Source organism: Dipodomys merriami, unplaced genomic scaffold, assembly GCF_024711535.1.
Source record: "Dipodomys merriami isolate MVZ:Mamm:240054 unplaced genomic scaffold, mDipMer1.0.p SCAF_24, whole genome shotgun sequence".
NCBI classification, from domain to species: domain Eukaryota; kingdom Metazoa; phylum Chordata; class Mammalia; order Rodentia; family Heteromyidae; genus Dipodomys; species Dipodomys merriami.
Genome location: NW_027203826.1, coordinates 16284345 through 16305805, shown reverse-complemented (window position 1 = coordinate 16305805; position 21461 = coordinate 16284345). Strand labels below are relative to the sequence as shown.

Here is a 21461-nt window from a genome sequence, read left to right as displayed (position 1 = left end):
AAGGAGGAGGCTGCAATGCTTGGTAAGAAATGTACGCATAATCCTGCCCATGTAATTGTAACCCCTCTGTACAGTATCTTCACAAATAAAAGAAAAGAAAAGAAAAGAAAAGAAAAGAAATGTACTCATATAATTTTGCATTACTTAAAACTTATACTGAATTGATTATATATCTCTATTGTTAGGATTGGATTGTTAGGATTGGATTCATGAAGAAAGGAATAATCCCTCTAGAACCCTCATTTTCATATTTCCTAAGGGAAAAATGTGTATCATATACAGACTAAATTCTAATAAGTGTTCTACATACAAGTGACGTTTGCTGTTACTGGACTGAAGTAAGATGTGGTGTGGGTCATCTTGCTTTCTGCTTCAATTGTTTTGTTTGTAACTTAACCTTTTTGAAGAAAACTGAAACGCAATATTTTTCAATAATGGTATTTTAAGAAAACACAATTTAATTATGTTAAGGTTTCAGATCTGTTTATGGTATATTTATGTGTACTTAGCTAATGACATTTTTCTCTGTATTGAAACTTTAAAGTTAATTATTTTCTGAGCAGCAAAGCTTCCTGTACATTTCATTTGTTACTGACCATATGCAAGATAATATTTGGGAAAAACTATGTTTCATTAGCAGTGGGCGGTTTTAGCCACACATCCCTTATGATGGTTGCATGGTTTAATGCTCATAATTACATGTTTATGTACCAGTGACCACATAAAGCAGGGAAAGCTTGAGTATCCTAAGAGCATTTTTGAATCTCTGTGTCTCCTAGATCTGAAACAGGGTCTCGTTATGTAGTCTACACATGAACTTATGATCCTAAAGCCTTAAGCTTTTGAGTGATGGTATTTTAGATGTGTGCTAACTTAACACCCTCAGGTAATATTCTTTAATATTTTTAATTTTTAAATTTGTTTTGCTGATCTTGAGGCTAAATGTCAACCTATGTGCTGTTCCTGAGCCTTTTTCCTCAAGGCTGTGCTCTACCATGTGAACAACAGTTCCCCTTCTACCTAATTAATGATTAATAGGAAATAAGAGTTTCAAGTCAAGCTGGCTTTGAAACATGATCTTCTGATTTCAGCCACCTGAATAGTTATGATTACAGGCATGAACCACCATTGCCTGGCTTCCCCCAGTACGGACAGTAATTCTTTTGAAAACTTGATAGTTAAAAAAGGATGCAGAGAATAATTTCATGCCATTTATGCAAATTTTGTGTGATTTGCATTATTTATTCTATATATTTAATGAAAACATTCAGAATTTGCACTAAGGAAAATAAGAACAAGGAAGACCATAGAATATATATTTTCCTTGTATTTTGTTATCTCGTTTTATCTGTGATTTTTCTCTCAAGATGTGTTATAAAAATAATTTGTTTAGAAAGTAACAGAAAAAAAATCCAAAATCTTACTTTCAGAATTTAAACTATTTTACTGAACAGCTCACTGAGCATTGCAACTATATGGGCTATTAAGATAAATTCTAATGTCTATATTTAAGAGTGTGTATTTCAATCATGTAATCTTAGCTATTCAGTAGGTTGAGATCAAGAAGGTCATAGTACAAGGCCCTGCTGGACAAAAATGTCCGTAAGACTCAATTTCTAAAATAATAGTAATTATTTGGGCTAACGACAGCTGGATGAAAATGTTTAAAGTGGCAATATTGATTATGACACCTTGTATTCATAAACTATTTTGTTGAGTCACAACTGCTTGGTCCAACTAGTAAAAGATAATAATAATTTAAAAAAACTAGTCTAAAGACATGGCTCAATGGTAAAGAGCCAGCCAAACAAATAAGCCAAGTAAACATGGGTTCATGAGTTCAAATCCTAGTACTAGAAATGAAATGAAATCAAGAAGTATTTCATATTTACTGCTTCCAAATAGAGATATTCTGAAGTGATGACATAACAATCCTACATTTTTGATATTATATAATAATATTATATATGATAATATATGATACATTATATCTTGAGTATATTTACTAAAATAAATTTCTCAAAGTATATGCACATACAAGACTATATTAGTAAGCTGAGTTACATATTTGTAACTGTGTTAAAATACATGCATTTTGCAAACAAAGTATGGAATAAGATAAATAATACATAATACACAACTTAAGCATTTAGTATTGAGACAGTGCAATCTGTACAAGTAAAGATGGCATCATCAGAATGAAGCCAGTGGCTGTCTGCATATGAGAAATCCCCCATCAGCTTCCACTGCTAAAAATTCTAACATTACATGCTTCAAAATGATTGGCAGGTGAAGTTTCCAGGGCCTCTAGTTACTCAAAAAGATTCATTCTGAAAATGAATTAAGGGTGAACAAGAAAAAAAATATCATGAGTAAAGCAGATATTTGAAATGGAAGTAGTATAAACTGAAGTCTCCAAGTAAAGTTAGCTAACATAGTTTATCAGCAGCCGCATTGTCATTATTAAGAATATGTCCATCACTGAGTTTCTTGGTTTTGGGTCCTAACCTGTGCTTGTTGGCTTAGTTCCCCCTACAGACTGTGGTGGAAAGGAGTGATGGAAGTCTACAACCTTACAACGGTGACTCAGTTTATTCTCATTGGACTCTCTGACCTCCCTGAAGTGCGGTACCCCCTCTTTGTGGCATTTCTACTCATCTATCAGATCACCTTGGTGGGTAACGGGGCCATCCTCCTGGCCATTACTATAGAGCAAAAGCTTCACACTCCCATGTACTTCCTTTTAGCAAATCTGTCCCTGTTAGACATATTTTGTCCTTCAGCTACAGTTCCCAAGATGCTCCAGAACCTCTTGACAGAGGACCACAGCATTTCTTTTGTTGGGTGTGCCTTACAGCTTTATTTCCTGGTGGCCCTAGCTGGGACTGAGGTCTTCCTGCTCGCTGTCATGGCTTATGATCGGTATGTGGCGATATGTTTTCCCCTCCGCTACACCCTCATCATGAGCCATGTTCGATGTGCGCAGTTGCTGACTGGGACCTGGGCAGCTGGTTTCCTCAACTCCCTTCTCCACACAATGACCACCTTCAGCCTGTCTTTCTGCAAGTCGAATCAAGTTAACCAGTACTACTGTGATGTCCCTCCAGTGGTGGCCCTGTCTTGTTCTTCCACTTACACGGAAGAAATGCTTGTTTTAGTGGTAGCTGGCACTTTGGGTACTAGTGCCTTCCTGATCACTTTGATCTCTTATACGTACATCATCTCCACCATCCTGAAGATCCGGTCAGCAGAAGGGAAGCGCAAAGCCTTCTCCACATGTGCCTCTCACCTCACTGTGGTTTGCTTATTCTATGGGACAACCATCTTTACCTACATCCGCCCTTCCTCCAGTAAACATTCCCCTGCCAGAGACAGACTCGTTTCCATGTTATATGGGGTAATTACTCCAATGTTAAACCCCATCATCTACAGCCTGAGAAACACAGAAGTCAAAGGAGCCCTCAGAAGACTTCTTTGCAGTAAAATATTTGCAGCCCAAACATAATCTTAAAATAGTATGTAGTTTTGTGCATTTCAAGAAATGAGTTTGTAGAAACACAATTTTATCTTCACATATAGAACAAAATATGTAGCTAAATAGAAATATAAATACACTTGAAACTGTAGTTTTGGATACCTCATTTATATTTTTATCTTTGGCAATTGGGGATTAACAACTCTCTTTCACAAAATAATTATTTTGAGATTTATCCACTTTAACTATACATCATGTCACTTTTTATTAGTAATGAACTTAGCTACATCCAAATCATACATACACATATGTGTATGTGTACATGTAACTGTATTACTCCTATGTTCTCTTTTCTATTTCTAATCTACATTTAATCACCTCTCTACTGATTTTAATTATTCATCTTTAAAGTTTGTAAATTGTTAATTGAGAAATTGTCATCGTAAATATTCATTTGATGCAATTCAATACTATGGCCTATAAATACACTATGTAGTAATGTGAATTGGTGAATTGATATATTTTAACCTCAATTCTTGTTTTCATTGCTATGTGTGCTAATATTGCTTATAGTATACTTTATCTACAAACTTAAGGTATACAATACATATTTTACTATATTTTTCATGTCGTGCAAAATATTTTATAGCTGAAAAATCAAATTCAATTACTAATTGAATGTTTGTTCCCTCAATCATCCTCTCCCCTTTGTTTAAATACTCCTAATTCCTAGTAACTAACACCCTTTTAACTTTCAAATGTGGTCTTAAGTTTTGTACTTGGCTTTTCTCACTTATGATGATAATCTACTATTTCATCCACATTCTCTCAAAGACAGTATTTTATTTTAGCACTATCTACCTATCTATCTATCTATCTATCTATCTATCTATCTATCTATCTATCTATCTATCTATCTATCTATCTATTTATCTAATCTATTTTAAACTTATGTCAATTACTCTCATCCATTAATCTGTAAAACACGTAGTTTGGTTTAATCACTTGACTCTTGTGAATTATGCAACAATTTCAGAGAAGAAGCATATTTTTCTTGTGAAATCTAGAAGCAGGATTATTTGATCATGATAATTTTTCTAAAAACTGTTGCAGATTTTTAATTAGCTAGAACAAACATTTTGGATGCTTAGAGCACAAAAATGATAACTATTTGAGATAATTCTATTTCTAGATTTCAAAATTTGTTTTTTATTGTTTTGTAATATTTGTACAGAGGAATCACCATTCAACAAAGCAATTTATGAATACAATGTGTCTTGGTCAATGTTGCATCTATGAACATGATCACCCCTCCCTTCTTCCCCCCTCTTTCCTCGTTTTTCTTAATTTTGTAGGATATGCATTGATTACTTGACTGCAGTTCTAAGAACCTCAATACACATTTGAAAAATGAGCAATTTTATGTTTTCACCAAAATACACATATTTTCTCTTATCTGCACAACCCTAACAATAGTTATCATTCATCTTTATATTCATTGACAATCATTATACATAGGTTCTACTTTTGATAACTGCTATTATTACACATATAAGGTGATGTCTCATGTGGTTTCAATTATGTTTTTCCTAAAGATTAAAGACATTGAATTCTTTGCTCATTTATGTTGGCCATATTTTTGTGTGTCTTTTTGTAAATGAAATGTTTATTCAACTGGAGTGAGGTAGTAACGCAATGTTGTTTTGATTTGCATTTCTTTTATGGCTAGGGAGGTTGAGCATTTCTTCATGTGTCTATTGGCCATCCTTCTTTTCTCTTCAGAGAAGTTGCTCTTTAAGTCTTCAGCCTACTTGCTTATTGGGCAGTTGTTTCTTTGAATATTTGTTGTTGGGGGATTTAATTTTTTGAGTTCCAGGTATATTTTAGATATGAAACCCTTGTCCATTGTATGACTAGTGAAGATCTTCTCCCAATCCTTGGGCGTTCTATTGATCTTGCTAGCTATATCCTTTGCCATGCAGAAGCTCTGCAACTTCATGCAATCCTATTTGTCCAACCTTTCTTTGATTTGTTGTGTTTCTGGGTCTCCATTAAGAAAATTTCTGCCTGTGCCCAGGAGACCTAGTGTTTCTCCTATTCCATCCTGTAATGTTTTCAGATTGTCTGCTTTGACTCCGAGGTCTTTGATCCATTTGGAGTTGCTTCTGGTCCAGGGTGATATATAAAGATCTAGCTTTATCTATAAGTGATTAACCAATTTTGCCAGCACCATTTACTGATACCACCTCGCCCCAGTTAGAATGGCTATAATCAAGAACTGTAATAACAACAGATGCTGGAGGGGATGTGGACAGAAAGGAACCTTACTGCATTGTTGGTGGGAGTGTAAGCTTGTTCAACCACTCTGGAAAGCACTATGGAGGTTTCAAAAGACTTCACATAGAGCTCCCCTATGACCCAGCAATCCCACTTTTGGGCATTTACCCAAATGATCACAAACAAGACTATACTAAAGCTACCAACACGACTATGTTTACTGCAGCATTATTTACCATAGCTAAGATATGGAACCAACCAAGATGCCCCTAAGTAGATGAATGGATCAAGAAAATGTGGTATATATACAAAATGGAATTCTATGCCTCCATCAGAAAGAATGAAAATGTACCATTTGTAAGGAAATGGAAAGACTTGGAAAAAATTATATTAAGTGAAGTAAGCCAGGCCCAAAGAAACATGGGTTCCATGGTTTCCCTTATTTGCAATAACTAGTATATGTCTGAGACAAACAGAAACTGTCAGACAAGTTGATGTTAGGTGAAATGAACCCCAAGATAAGGATTCAAATGTTTTTGTCTTTATTGTGATTGTTTCCAACATGTTTATAAGATGATTTCTTTGTTGCTTTGTATGTACTTTCCCCATGGTATAAGCCTTGCTTTCACTGTATTTGATGTTGATATAATTTGTGGAGGGGAAGGGAAAAATCAAATTGCTTAAATAGGGATACAGGTGGACCCATTGCAACAATGAGATGTACCAGACGTTATGTCAAAAAATGAACTTTACAAATTTGGTGAGGTTGTGGGTGAGGGATGGAGGGAGGTGGTGGTAGGGGATTGTAGGGGTATGGGGGTGGAGAGCGGAAGGGATGGTATGGGGAAACAAAGGAGGAGGCAACAATTCTTGCTAAAACATGTACTCACTATCTTGCCCATGTAATTGTATCCCTTCTTCATGGTATTTTCACAATTTAAAAAAAAATTAAAAAAGCAATGTTTATTCAAGTGCTTTGATTGTAAATTGAATTATATTTTTCTTTCAATAGCGTAGTGTTTTATATTTTTATATGAATTTCTTTGTAACTAGATATAGATATATCTTGCAAATATTTTCTTCCATTCTATAGATTGTCTGTTCATTGTGTTGGTACTTTGCTGTGCAGAAATTTTTATTTTCTTGCAATCCCATTTGTTCACTTTTTTGTCTCTTTTTCAAATCAAATCTGGAAAAAAATTGAACAGACCAATATCTCCCAGGTTTCGTCTTATGATTTATATTTTTGTCATTAATATAGAAGTTAATTCATCTTGAGTTGGTAGGAGATAGGAATAGAGTCTCATATTTTTGTATATGGACAGTCAGCCTTTTGAGCACCATTTGATACAGAGGCAATTGGCTTTCTATTTTTGTCTTTTTTTCTGATTAATTATAGATTTAAGACTCATAGATTTTTGCCTAGGCCATCTTAAAATTTTGTGATCCTTAGCTCTCTTTCTCCTGAGTAGCTAGTGTTATAGGCTCTGCCATTGCAATTACAATTTACTTATACTTACCATTCATATATCTGACTTGTATTTCTGTACTGGGGTAAAATTGTTTATCTCTAGTATGGTTATCTTTCTTAATTATTCTAGATATGGTGTGCTATTTCTTATTCTTTCAATTTCACACATATAAACATTATTATAGTAGTAGAATAAGTTATTCTTGACAACTTGTACTTTATCTTAAAGAATTCTCTAAGCAGTTCTTTTAAAGCAGGCTTTGTGGTGCTATACTTCTGGGAAAGTTCATGAATTTTCTTTATCTGAAAGAGAGTTTTGCTAGACAATTTTCTCTTGACTTTGACAACTACATAGATGCATGTAGGTCATTTTCAATTTGGAAGCTGTTACTGAGGTGTTCTTTTTCTGTTGCTACTTTTTTATTGTGAGAATACAGAGGAGTTACAATTACATGGGCAAGATAACGAGTACATTTCTTATCAAGCATTGTTGCCTTCTCTTTGTTTCCCCTTCCCATTCCTTCCCATACTCCCCCCTCCTCCCACCTGATCCCCCCCCAAAGTTGTAAAGTTTGTTTTTCAGCATAACTTGTACATCTCATTGTTGCAATGGGTCCACCTGTATCTCTAGTTAAACAATTTGTTTTTTCCCTTCCCCTCCACAAATCATACCAGCATCAAAAACAGTGAAAGCATGGGTTATACCATGTTCTTTTTTATAAAATATATTTTTATTGAAAAGTTGATCAGCAAGGGGTTATAGTTATATAACTAAGGAAATGAGTGCATTTGTTTTTAGTCATTGTACCCAATCCCTCATTATCTCCCACTATCCATTCCCTATGTCGTACTGTTCTTATCCCTCCTAATGTCAAGTGAATATCAGTGTTGCATTGGTTCATCCCATTTTCCTGTTGTTTCTGTGTTCCCTTTCCCTTCCACACATAGAACAGTGTTACATATAAAACACATGGTACTGAAAACAAAGAGAAACAAGAAGAAGAAAAGGAAAATAGAAGAAAAAACTAATTACAGGACACAGTAACAGACTCTTATTTTCATATATTAGGGTTCATGTTGATATGATTCATTTTTTATGGTCATATATACAAAGCAACTGGGAGCCCCTTTTAAGAATAGTGTAGATATATTCTGGTTCTTACAAATGAGGGATATCATGTATCCTATTTTTCTTTATGTCTGACTTACTTCACTTATTATAATTTTTTCCAAGCACTTGCAATTCCTTACAATTCCTTGGAAGCACAAAACTCCACTATATATATATATATATATATATATATATATATATATATATATATATATATATATATATATATATATATATATATATATGAAGGAAAGGTGACATGAATTAAATAGTTATGCATCAAAGGTAGCACACATTATACCAGAAGCACATTATACAGAAGATGTGAGATATATATATATATATATAGATAGATAGATATAGATATAGATATATAGATATATATCTATATCTCATATCTTCTTTATCCATTCACCTACTGAGGGGCATCTGGATTGGATCCACATCTTAGCTATGGTGTTTTTTATAGACAGCCACTCCTGGAGATCTAGAATTTTCAATGATTTTTAAAAATTGTGAAAATTGTAGTTTGTTTTGTTAAAATGAAACATCTGTCTCTTAATTGAACACAAAGCAATGAATATTCATGAGTTTCCACAAGATAATGAAGAAAATCATGCATATATGTGCATGCATATATACATGTATATGTATATATATACATACATACATACACACACCAATATATACATATATATGTATATATGTGTATTTATGTTTATATACATATAGAGTGTCAGGCCCTGGGGCTTGAAGTCAAGATCTGGGTGCTAAGAACTTTTGTTCTCTAGGGTAGCACTCTATCTTGTGAGTCACAGAGCCATTTTCAGTTTTTTTTTCTAGTAGTTAGTTGGAGATAAGAGTCTTATGGACTTTCTTGCCCAGGCTGGATTGAAACCACAGTCCCCAGATCTCAGCCTCCAGAAGACCTAGAATAATAGATGTGAGCCACTGATATCCTACAAAATCTGCTTCAAACTCGTGGGTGTTACTCTCCTTGCTTTGGAGAAATGAGATTGGATCTATGGTTCATATTTTGACGATGAATATCTTTTCTATTGAAGGTAGTGGGTGCTACCTTTGGGTTCTGGTTGTGGGGCCTGAACTCTGGGCCTGGGCGCTGTCCCTCAGCTCTTCAGCTCAAGGCTAGCACTCTACCATTTGAGCCACAGCGCCACTTTCTTTTTTCTTTTTGCTTATGTGGTGCTGAGGAATTGAACCCAGGGCCTCATGCATGCAAGGCAAGTGCTCTACCACTGAGCCACCTTCCCAGCCCCTACCTTTGGAAAAAAAGTGTTAATATATAACTATTTAATTCATGTCACTTTTCTTTCCTAAATATCATCATTATCTAAGAAAATGGTAAAAATTACATGAAAATGTCAAGAGCCTGTCCTTGTGGGATAGAGCTTAGTGTAATATTATTATAAGCTGTTAGTCAAACATTTTAGAATACCACCTATGACACACTGAAAGAGTAGATGGTTTAATTGCACCTGGCTAAGGGGTATTTTTGTAAATAACTATTTTTTATTCATCATTTTAAAATGAATGTGATGGCCATCATGTTTCAGAGGTGACAGGTCAAACCAGAGATAGGGCCAAAATAAGGGGTATCAACATCAAAATAACATGTTTATCTAAAATTCAAAACAGGCCATGTTTCAGTGTCTTCTGTGGTTATCTGCCCAGAGATCTTACCTATGAAGCCAAGTATAGTGGAAGATGCAAGCAGTTGGTAGTGAGGCATATTTTTTCCTGGTATCTGGTATGAATACCCTGATGCTGTGGCATCTATGTGCCTCAGGAGCAAACTCTACATCAGGGGGATGCATTTGGATAAGGCAGGAACTCTTACATCCTACTTGTTGGAGGTATTATGAGGTATTATACCCCCATAGAAAAATAAAGCAAACAGGTCATAAACATATGTCTGGATATTTTACAAAGCTATGTGATAGCCAAAGGCAGCTGAACTTCATATACAGTCCTTCATGCAAATGAGGGATTGTGTTTACACCAATCACAACAATCCCATGTACAAAGAACTCTGTTTTTATAGATCATATGTGGCCCTCTTCTGGGCCACCAGGAGAAGTGCTCCCCCTCGCACCTGGGTGCAATGACTTCAGGTCAAACCAAGGTTTGTGATAGTGAAAGAACTTGGTGCAGAACTGTTTGAAACTATATTTAACTGGTACAGTGGCTTTTGGAGCTGAAGCTGTGCTTTAGCTTGTGGCATGGTGTGTGTGGTATAGTTTCCTCACAGCAGTTATGGAATATTCAAAGCAGACAGGTTTGTATATGAAAGCAGTATAGAGGAATGCTTGGTTGACAGCCCTCTACTTGAGACAGCTGGGTAGGGCACTAGAGAACTATCAAACATGTCTAAATTAGGGACTAATCAATTACCACCAAATATTTTCACTTATTTAATAGAAACATTGTAGAAAATCTGAATAGAAAGAGCAATCCTTACCAGGAAGAACAGTTTTGGAAGAATATCAGTATTAAACTTGAAACCCTACCACGCCATAGTAATAAATAGAGCACGGCACTGGCGAAAGAATAGGTCTGAGGATCAGTGGAATAGAATAGAAGACACAGAAATGAACTTACAGGCTTATAGCCACTTAATATTTGATAATGGAGCCAAACCACAAGATGGAAGAAAGACAGCCGCTTCAAGAAATGGTGCTGGTAGAATTGGCTAACCATATGCAGAAAACAAGCTAGATCCTAATATATTTCCCTCCACCAGAATGAATTCCAAATGGATCAAGGACCTAAATGTAAGACCAGATACAGTGAAAATATTACAAGAAGGAATAGGGGAAACACTAGTGCTCTTTGGAATGGGTTGAAATTTCCTAAATAAAGATCCAGAATCACAACAAATCAAAGAAGCTCTAGATAAATGGGACTGCATCAAACTGGAGTTTCTGTATGACAAAGGACATAACTAGCAAGATGAATAAAAAGCCCATAGGTTGGGAGGAAATCTTTAGTAGCTATGCATCAGGCAAAGGTCTCATGTATAAAATGTACTTAGAGCTCAACAATGAAACCCCAAAACCAAATCCTTAAAGAAAGAACAATAAATAGGCTAACGACTTCAAGAGAGACTTCTCCAAAAACGAAGAATGGCCAACAGACACATGAAGAGATGTTCAACATCTCTGTACATAAAAGAAATGCAAGTAAAGAGAATATTGACATTATTCTCCTTAACTCTTACTTTTATGGCAATGTAAAGCTAATTCAGTTTTCTTATAAGAGCAGAAGGAAACCAAAAATAGGGAAAGAGAAAAGCAGGCTACTCTTCTTCTGTCTCTTAAAAATTATCCTTATGCTGAGTGCCAGTGGCCTGTGGCTCTTGCCTGTAATCCTGGTTATTCAGTTGGCTGAGGTCTGAGGATCATGGTTTGAAGTCAACCCCAAGCGGAAAAGTCTGTGAGACTCTTATCTCTAATAAAGTACTCAGCAAAACCCAGAAGTGGCTCTGTGGCTCAAGTGGTAGAGGACTATTCTTGAACCCAAAGAGGCTTAGGGACAGTGTCTATGTCTTGAGTTCAAGCCCCATGACTGAAAAAAAGAAAGAAAAAAAAGAAAAAAGAAAAAGGAAAAAAAGAAATAGTATTCTTTCTCTCCAATGTTTTCATAGATCTATTTATTTCCAAGAGTAGCCAGGGACCATTCTTGTCTGAAATATAGTCATCTAGGAAAATATTCTATGGAGCGTTCCAGGCACCCACATGTCTTAAAATGGAATTTAACCCTCCAAGGATCACTTTTTAAATATTATATTGTATGAATTTAGAGCATATTCCAATTATTATATCAAACTGTCTAATTACCATTGGCCTGTTTACAAGCTCTTTGGAAGAGTTTGTGTGAGTAATCTTAAAATAGCCACAATTTAATTTCTTCTTTAAGAAGTTACATTATTATATATAAAATACATTATATAACATATATGTTATTATTAGGAATTCATATTCCTAGTTAATGAAATTGTTATCCTAGTTTATGAAACAGTTGTTGATCTAAAAAGAGAGTTTTTCTTTTCCTCCTAGAGAATTAAATTATATTTTCTGATTTGTAGCCCTTTATATTTTTTGGCATGGTAGGAAGTCACTTTTATACATTGATATACATTTAAAAAGTACAGTCCTAATGAGTCCAGCCCTAGTCCAATGAACTGCCATCTTTGTTGTACAATATGTAGTATGTTGTATGTTGTACAATATATTGTACAATATGTTGTATGAAATGGCATGTGCATAGATTTTCAAGAATGTAATTTGTTCAGTTGGTTGATTTGTCTATATATCAGCAATTCCATACTGTCAAAGTTACTTCAGATCAACAAACATGTGGTGGCTCATGCCTATAATCCTAGCCGTGAGGAGGCTAAGTTTGGAGGACTGCAGTCAATATTTAAGCCAAACATGAGATTCTCTGAAAGTTTAAGAAAGCAAGTATGGCTAAAGAAATAAGATGCTTATGCAACTTCAGTCCTTTGTGTATCCCATTTATTTTTTAATTTTATTTTTTTATTGTGAAAATACTGTACAATTACATGGGCAAGATAATGAGTACATTTCTTATCAAGCATTTGTAGCCTCCTCCTTTGTTTCCCCTTCCCATCCCTTCCCATACTTCCCCCCGCCCCTCTATATCCTCCTCCCCCCCCCACCAAAGTTGTAAAGATCATTTTCAACATAACGACTTGTAAAATTCATTATTGCAATGGGTCCACCTGTATCCCTATTTAAACGATTTGTTTTTTCCTTTCCCTTCCACAAATTATACCGACACCAAATACAGTGAAAGCAGGGGTTATACCGTGGGGGAGGGTCATACAAAGCAACAAAGAAATAATCTTATAAATGTGTTAGAAACAATCGCATGAAAGAAAAAAAAACATTTGAGTACATTTTAGGGTTCATTTCCCTAATGTCACCTTATCTGACCTTTTCTGCCTGACTCAGATATATACTAGTTATTGCAAATAAGGGAAACCATGGGACCTACGTTTCTTTGGGCTTGGCTTACTTCACTTAATATAATTTTTTCCAAATATTTCCATTTCCGAACAAATGGGGAAATGTCATTCTTTCTGACGGAGGCATAGAATTCCATTGTGTATAGATACCACATTTTCTTGATCCATTCATCTACTGAGGGGCATCTGGGTTGGTTCCATATCTTAGCTATGGTAAATAATGCTGCAATAAACATAGTTGTGCTGGTAGCTTTAGTGTGGTCTTGTTTGTGAACATTTGGGTAAATGCCCAAAAGTGGGATTGCTGGGTCATAGGGGAGCTCTATGTGGAATCTTTTGAAGAACCTCCATACTACTTTCCAAAGTGGTTGAACAAGTTTATACTCCCACCAATAATGCAGTAAGGTTCCCTTCTGTGCATATCCTCTCCAGCATCTGTTGTTATTACAGTTCTTGATTATAGCCATTCTAACTGGGGTAAGGTGCTATCTCAATGTTGTTTTGATTTGCATTTCTTTTATGGCTAGGGAGGTTGAGCATTTCTTCATGTGTCTATTGGCCATCCTTCTTTCCTCTTCAGAGAAGTTTCTCTTTAAGTCTTTAACCCACTTATTTATTGGGCAGTTGTTTCTTTGAACATTTGTTGTTGGGGGAGTTTTCCGAGTTCCAAGTATATTTTGGATATGAGACCCTTGTCCGTTGTATGGCTAGTGAAGATCTTCTCCCAATTTGTGGGCTTTTTATTGATCTTGCTAGCTATGTCCTTTGCCATGCAGAAGCTCTGCAATTTCATGCAATCCCATTGTCCAACCTTTCTGTGATTTGTTGTGTTTCTGGGTCTCTATTAAGAAATTTCAGCCTGTGCCAAGGAGACCTAGGGTTTCTCCTATTCTATCCTGTAATGTTTTCAGAGTGTCTGCTTTGACTACAAGGACTTTGATCCATTTGTATTTTATTCTGGTACAGGGTGATACATAAGGATCTAGCTTTAGTTTGCTACAAGTGATTAACCAATTTTTGCCAGCACCATTTACTAAAGAGGCTGTCTTTCTTCCATTCTATTTTTTTTAGCTCCCTTATGGAAGATTAGATGGCTTTAGGTCTGTAGGTTCATTTCTGTGTTTTCAATTCTATTCCATTGGTCCTGAGGTCTGTTCTTGTACCAGTACCAAGCTGTTCTGATTACTACGGCTTTATAGTAGAGTTTGAAATTTGATAATGATATTCCTCCAGCACTGTTCTTTCTGTTGAGGATTATATTTGCTACTCGGGGTCTTTTATTGTTCCATATGAATTTTGTATCCCTTTTATAATAACAATAAAATTAAATTAAAAAGTCTATAACATGCAAAAACCTGGGTGTTCAATACCCAGCAAAACATAGACATATGCTGTATATGTAAATGTATATATATGCACACATGTATATACTTACACACAACATACAAATATACATATGTCATAATAAAAGTATATCACTGTATATAAAGCATTTGTTTGTGGGATCTATCCAAATATAAAATAATTTTCCATATGACTATATAAAACATTAGATATATAATCCTATAATAACTATATTGATTAATTTTACTTTTGAACCTATCCCATATATATGAAACATATATATGGAAAATATTAAACATAATTTGGTATGAGATATAACAAAAGGCATTTTAAATTAATAATTGCATATTACAAACTCCTATGTATAATTAATAGTGTATAATATTAAGTGTGTTACTAAAAGCACATAACATTCTTCAACCAAATATATGAAGACTAGAGATGAACCCTGAGAAAGCCCTAGGGAGAGTACAATGTACTCTGTGTTGTAACTGTGAAAATGGCACACACATAGTCATGTCTTCATGTGGTCTGATTGGATATGGGATAGCTAGTCTATAGTTAGGTGTTTTAGGCTGGATCTACCTGCCAGATGGTTTGAGGAAGTAAGAAAGGAGGGATTGGGGAAGAAGAGTGGCAAATATGGGTTTTTGAATTAAATTACAAAAACAATTGGTTTTGTGAAGTTGCTGGCATGAACAACTGTTAGCACCTTTTCCTTGAAGTTTGTTTCTTAATGGAGGACTCTGTAGTGGTCTGTTCTGTTTCACAAATGGTCTGTATGAAAAGCAGACAGGAGAGAAGCAAATGACTAAGGGAGAGGAAGTAAAAAGCATCAGAATTATCCTAGAATTACCCAGGAATTGAATACAAAATGTGACTGTTGTGATCTGATGAGAAGACTGGCCTCCAGAGACATTCTTGCATTGGATAATCACTCATTTATCCTCCCATTGAGATGTTTTATTAAAATCAGAGCATGCTTTATAAAAGGACAGGGATTGTGAAAGGATTTAAACTCTCTTGCACAGACACAAAAGAAATGGGAAACTCGGTTGCAGATTTTTTTTTCTTCTTTTTTTCTTAAGGGAGATTCAGGAGATGGGATCCCAGCCAACTCAACCTCAGCTCTGAGCCTACATGGGGACTTGTTAAGATGTTACAATATAACAATTAGAAAGTTCCTATTAAAAAAATTACAGACACTTTCTCTGCAGTTTGGATCTCAAAGGGACCAGAAGTTAAGTAAACATCCCTAGGGTTTTTATTTTAGCTCCTTCTGGCTTTCTGGTCAGTAATAAACCCTGAGTAAACTTAAAGGGAACTTAAAAACAGCCAAATCTGAAGGCAACTTGACAAAAGTTTTGTTTCTCTTGGGATCAGATACAATTCTCAGTCCCAAGGCAGGTCCCATTAATTATTAAAGGTGTCTTGTTTATGTCCATGAATTCATTAAAGTAGCTCCCTAATCTCTTCTTGGTGTATTTGGCTCATTTAACTCCTGGGCTATGTTCCATGAATATATCTCTACTTGATTATTGACCCTTAGAGTAAAATTGACCTTTTCAAGGATGAACTGTTTCCTTGGAATGATTGCTGATTTCAATGTGTGTTAGACAAAATTCCAGATTTAAAACTTTCCTTTCCATTAATATTTTAACTAAGTCAGAACTTTATAGTAAAGTTGTCACAAAATGGAAATATAATTATTTTATTTTGTTTCAAAACACATACCAGTCAATTTCCTTAACAAGGAGATATTTAATTAAAGTTTATACATCCATATTATTTATCCCTAAGACCCATAAATTTGGCCAGATCTATCCCCACATGCAAAAAAAAATATCAGTTTGGGAAAATATTTAGGAGACTCAGTGAAAACTTCAAATCTTTTGGCTAGATTGAATTGATCTGAGATATGTCAGCCATAGTATTTCTATTTTAGCTACCATTTAAGGAAAAGTACTTCTTAAACTGGAGACCTTTGGAGTGAAGACAAACCTCACTAGTTGTCCTTCATGTGATATTCAGTGATTATTTCCCTGCCTAAATTATTGTTATTCTGTTCTCAGCAACATACAGTCTCAATAGTTAAATATGTAGTTTAAAGTTATTTTGAAATTTGACATTTGTAAATATTATAAATATTATAAAATAATATACTATATTATATTAATATAATAGATATATAAAATATAATCAATATTTAATAATATAATATTATAACATTAATATTATAAAAAGAAACTTCTTTAAAGATCAAATAAGACCAGTTGAGAACAGTATAGTATTGGAATAGGAACATGCAGTCCATTCAAGGAGGTTGAAACAAAGGGATTTTTTAATATATATATTTTATTGTAAAGATACTGTAGAGAGGGGTTACAGTTACATGAGTAAGGCAATGAGTACATTTCCTATGGAGCATTGTTATCCCTCCTTTGTTTTTCTCCTACTACCTCTTCCCTCCAACCTCCCCAACTCCCCCTTCCTCCTACCTTCAAAGTTGTAAATTTCCTTTTCAACATAGTATCTGTACAGCTCCTTGTTACAATGGGTCAACCTGTATCTTTATTTCAGCTTTTTGTTATTTCCCTTCCAATCTCCAAATTAGAAAAAATGGTATATACAAGATTTAGGGCACCAGATTCAAATACAAGTGTTACATTTCTGATTTCAGCCTCACTCTTTTTATTTTTGTCATACAGAAAAGCCATTGATTTTTGTGGGTTAATTTATACCCTCCTGCTTTGCCAAAATTTTAGTTCAGCTCAAGTAACTTAGGAGAGGAATATATGGTTTTTTTTTTAAATACAGGAGCATGTCATCTACAAAGATGAAGAGTTTTTTTAAATAAGTATTTTTTTATTGTGAAAATACTGCACAGTTACATGAGCAAGGTAATAAGTACATTTCTTATCAAGCATTGTTGCCTCCTCCTTTGTTTCTACCCTACCATCCTTTCCCTCCCACCTCCTCAACTAGACTTCCCCACCCCTCCTGCCTAAATTGTAAAGTCTGGTTTTGACATAATGTCTTGTACATCTTATTGTTGCAATGGGTCCACCTGTATCCCTATTTAAACAATTTGTTTTTTCCCTTCTCCTCCCCAAATTATACCAACATCAAATACAGTGAAATAGGGTTTATATGGTGGGGTAGGGATATACAAAGCAACAACAACAAAAAAATCACATGGTACCTTATAAATACTTTAAAAACAATAATAAGAAAGAAACAAACTACTTTTGCCCCTATCTTGGGAGAGTTTTACTTCTTCTTTCCTTATTGGAATATCCTTTATGTTTGTCTCTTGCCTTATTGCTCTGGCTAGGAAGTCCAGTAGTATGTTAAAGAGGAGTGTAGAGAGTGAACATCCTCATTCCTCATTCCTGATTTTAGAGGAAGTGTTCTTAACTTTTCACCACTAATTATGATGCTAGCTGTAGGTTTGTCATATACAGCCCTTTGTTACATGGATACATAGTTTCTCCAGAGCTTTCATCATAAAGAGGTGTTGGATCTTGTCAAATACTTTTTCTGTGTCTATTGAGATGATCATGTGGTTCTTATCCTTGCTCCTATTGATGTGTTGAATTACATTAATTGACTTACACATATTGAACCAGATTTGCATCCTTGGAATGAGTCCTGTTTGTTCATAGTGTATGAGTATTTTGATTAGTTGTTGAAGTCAGTTGGCTAGAATTTTATTGAGAAGTTTTGCTTCAATATTCATGAAAGAAATGGGCCTATAGGTCTCTTTCTTTGATGGATCCCTATCTCATTTGAGGATGAAAGTTATGTTGTTCTAATAGAAGGAGTTTTGTATTGATCTTTTGCTTTCAATTTGAAGAGTTTGAGGAGTATTGAAATGGGTTCTTCAGGCTGGGAAGGTGGCTCAGTGGTAGAATACTTGCCTTGCATGCTCAAGGCCCTTGGTTTGATTCCTCAGCACCACATAAGCAGGAAAAAAAAAGCCTGAAGTGGCACTGTGGCTCAAGTGGTAGAGTGCTAGCCTTGAGCTGAAGAGCTGAGGGACAGTGCCCAGGCCCAGAGTTCAAGCCCCACAACCGGAACCCCCCCCCAAAAAAAAGAAATGGGTTCTTCTTTGAAGGCCTTATAGAATCATCAGTGAATCCATCTGTTCCTGTGCTTTTCCTGGATGTGAGGTCTTTTACTGCCATTTATATTCAATATGGGAGATAGGTCCATTTAGTTGGTTTAAATTTTCTTGATTTAGTTTGGGTATATATCAATATTTGCTAGAAATTCTTCCATTTCTTCCAGATTCTCAAGTTTGTAAAGCAGATTTAAAGAAGTGGAAACACCTCACATGCTCCTGGATTGGGAAGATTAACATTGTGAAAATGGTAATACTGCACAAACCTACAAATTCAATGCAATATCCATCAATATCCTAACAACATTCCTTAATGAAATAGAAAATAGAATATTCAATCCAAAAAATTCATATGCAATAATAGAAGGCCCTAAATAGCAGGAACAATCCTTAGCAGGAATAAACAGTGCTGGAGGAATATCAATACCCAAACTCAAACTCTATCATGAAGCCATAGTTATTAAAAAGAGCTTTTTACTGCACATGAAGAAGACTGAGAACAATTGGAATAGAACTGAAAACCCAGAAATGATCCTGCAGGCCTATGGCCACCTAATATTTGATAAGGGAGCCCAAATCATTAGATGGCAGAAAGACAGCCTCTTCAACAAATGATGCTGGCAAAATAGGCTATACATATGCAGAAAACTGAAGTCATGGTTTTATATATCACCTTGCACCTGAATCAATTCAAATGGATTTAAGACCTTGAGGTAAGAGCAGATACCCTGACAATGCTACACAAAGAGTTAGGAGAAGTACATAGGGCTCTTTAGCATAGGTTGAAACTTCCTTAATAAAGACCCAGAAACACAATAAGCAAAGAAAGGCTGGATAAATGATACTGTATTAAACAGCAGAGCTTCTGCATGGCCAAGGACATAGCTAGCAAGCTAAATAGAAAGCCCAAAGATTAGAAAGTCTTCCCTAGCTCTACAACAGAGAAGGACCTCATATCAAAAATATACATACTGCTCAAAAAGTTAACCCCCTAACAAATACTAAAAGAAAGAACCCATTAATACATGGCCTAAAGAATTAAAAAGAGTTATCTGGAGAGGAAATAAGAACAGTCAATAGACAAACGAAGGAATGCTCAATATCTCTGTCCATAAAAGAAATGCAAATGAAAACTACATTGAGATTCTACCTCACCCCAGTTAGAATGGACATTATCAAGAAAAGAAATAAGAACAGATGCTGGTGGCCAAAACTCAACACTACTACACTGTTGGTAGGAATGTAAACTGGTTCAGCCACTCTGGAAAGCACTATAGAGATTCCTCAAAAGACTACACATAGAGCTCCCCTATGACTTGGCAATCCCACTCCTGGGCATTTGCTCAAATGATCACAAACAAGGCTACAAGCACAACTATGTTCATTGCAGCATTATTTACCAAAGCTAAGATATGTAACTAAACCAATGCCCCTCAGTAGAGGATTGGACAAAGAAAATGTGATATACATGAACAATGGCATTCTACACTTCCATCAGAAAGAAATTAATTGCCCCATTTATAAGGAAATGGGAAAGCTTGGGAAAAATCATATTAAATGAAGTAAGCAAGATGCAAAGAAACATAGGCTCCATGGTTTCCCTCATTTGTATTAACTAGTATATGTCTAGGAGAATCATAGCAGAAGATTACAATAGCTCAATATCTATTGACAAATAAAATGATGCTAATCAAAATGAACTGCAAGATATTGAAAGAATTGTCATTTTAATATACTGTGTGAAGTTACTTCATTTTTCATTCTTTTTTTTACCCCCATTGCTTAATCCCCTCTTGTTATTGCTTTTGATTTTGGTGTCCCATGTCTTTTATATACATTTATCTGATTTGGGGAAAGGAAGGGAGTCACAAAATGGTGAGACAAAGGACAAACAATATGAACAGTGAACAAATAAGACAGTGATACTCAACAGACTATGTTGGAAGTGAACTTTACAAATTGGTGGGGGTAGAGTCATGTGGGGAAAGTGGGAGAAAATGACGGAAGAGGTAACACTATTTGATAATAAGTTTACTCTTTACCTTACTTATTTTATTTTATTTTTTTGGTCGGTCGTGGGGCTTGAACTCTGGGCCTGGGCGCTGTCCCTCAGCTCTTCAGCTCAAGGCGAGCGCTCTACCACTTGAGCTACAGCACCACTTCCGGTTTTCTGGTGGTTTATTGGAGATAGGTGTCTCACGGTCTCTCCTGCCGGGGCTGATTTTGAACCGCGATCCTCAGATCTCAGCCTCCTGAGTAGCTAGGATTACAGGCGTGAGCCACCAGCGCCCGGCAATCTTTACCTTACTTATGTAACTGTAACTCCTCTATACATCACCTTTACAATAAAATAAAATATTATTTAAATAGACTATAGTTCAAGCTGAGTGCCAGTGGCTTACATCTGTAATCCTGGTTTTTCAGGGGGCTTAGATTTGATGATAGCAGTTCTAAGCCAGCCCAGCCAGGAAAGTCCATGAGACTCTTATCTCTAATTAACCACCAGAAAACCAGAAGTGGCGCTGTGGATCAAGTGGCACTTGCCTTGATTTGAAGATCTCAGGGAGAGCACCTAGACCCAGAATTCAAGCCCCATGACTGACAGGGGGAAAAACAAAACAAAACAAAACTATAGATTTTTATTTTTTATTT

General features: G+C 35.5%; 1 protein-coding gene across 1 annotated transcript; it reads left to right on the top strand.

The window, feature by feature from the left end:
• Positions 1 to 2557: 2557 nt before the first annotated feature.
• Positions 2558 to 3505, top strand: LOC138835540 (olfactory receptor 5V1-like). The gene has a single exon (XM_070034029.1). It carries the CDS (start codon positions 2558 to 2560, stop codon positions 3503 to 3505), a length of 948 nt encoding a protein of 315 aa, XP_069890130.1.
• The last annotated feature ends 17956 nt before the right edge of the window (positions 3506 to 21461 follow it).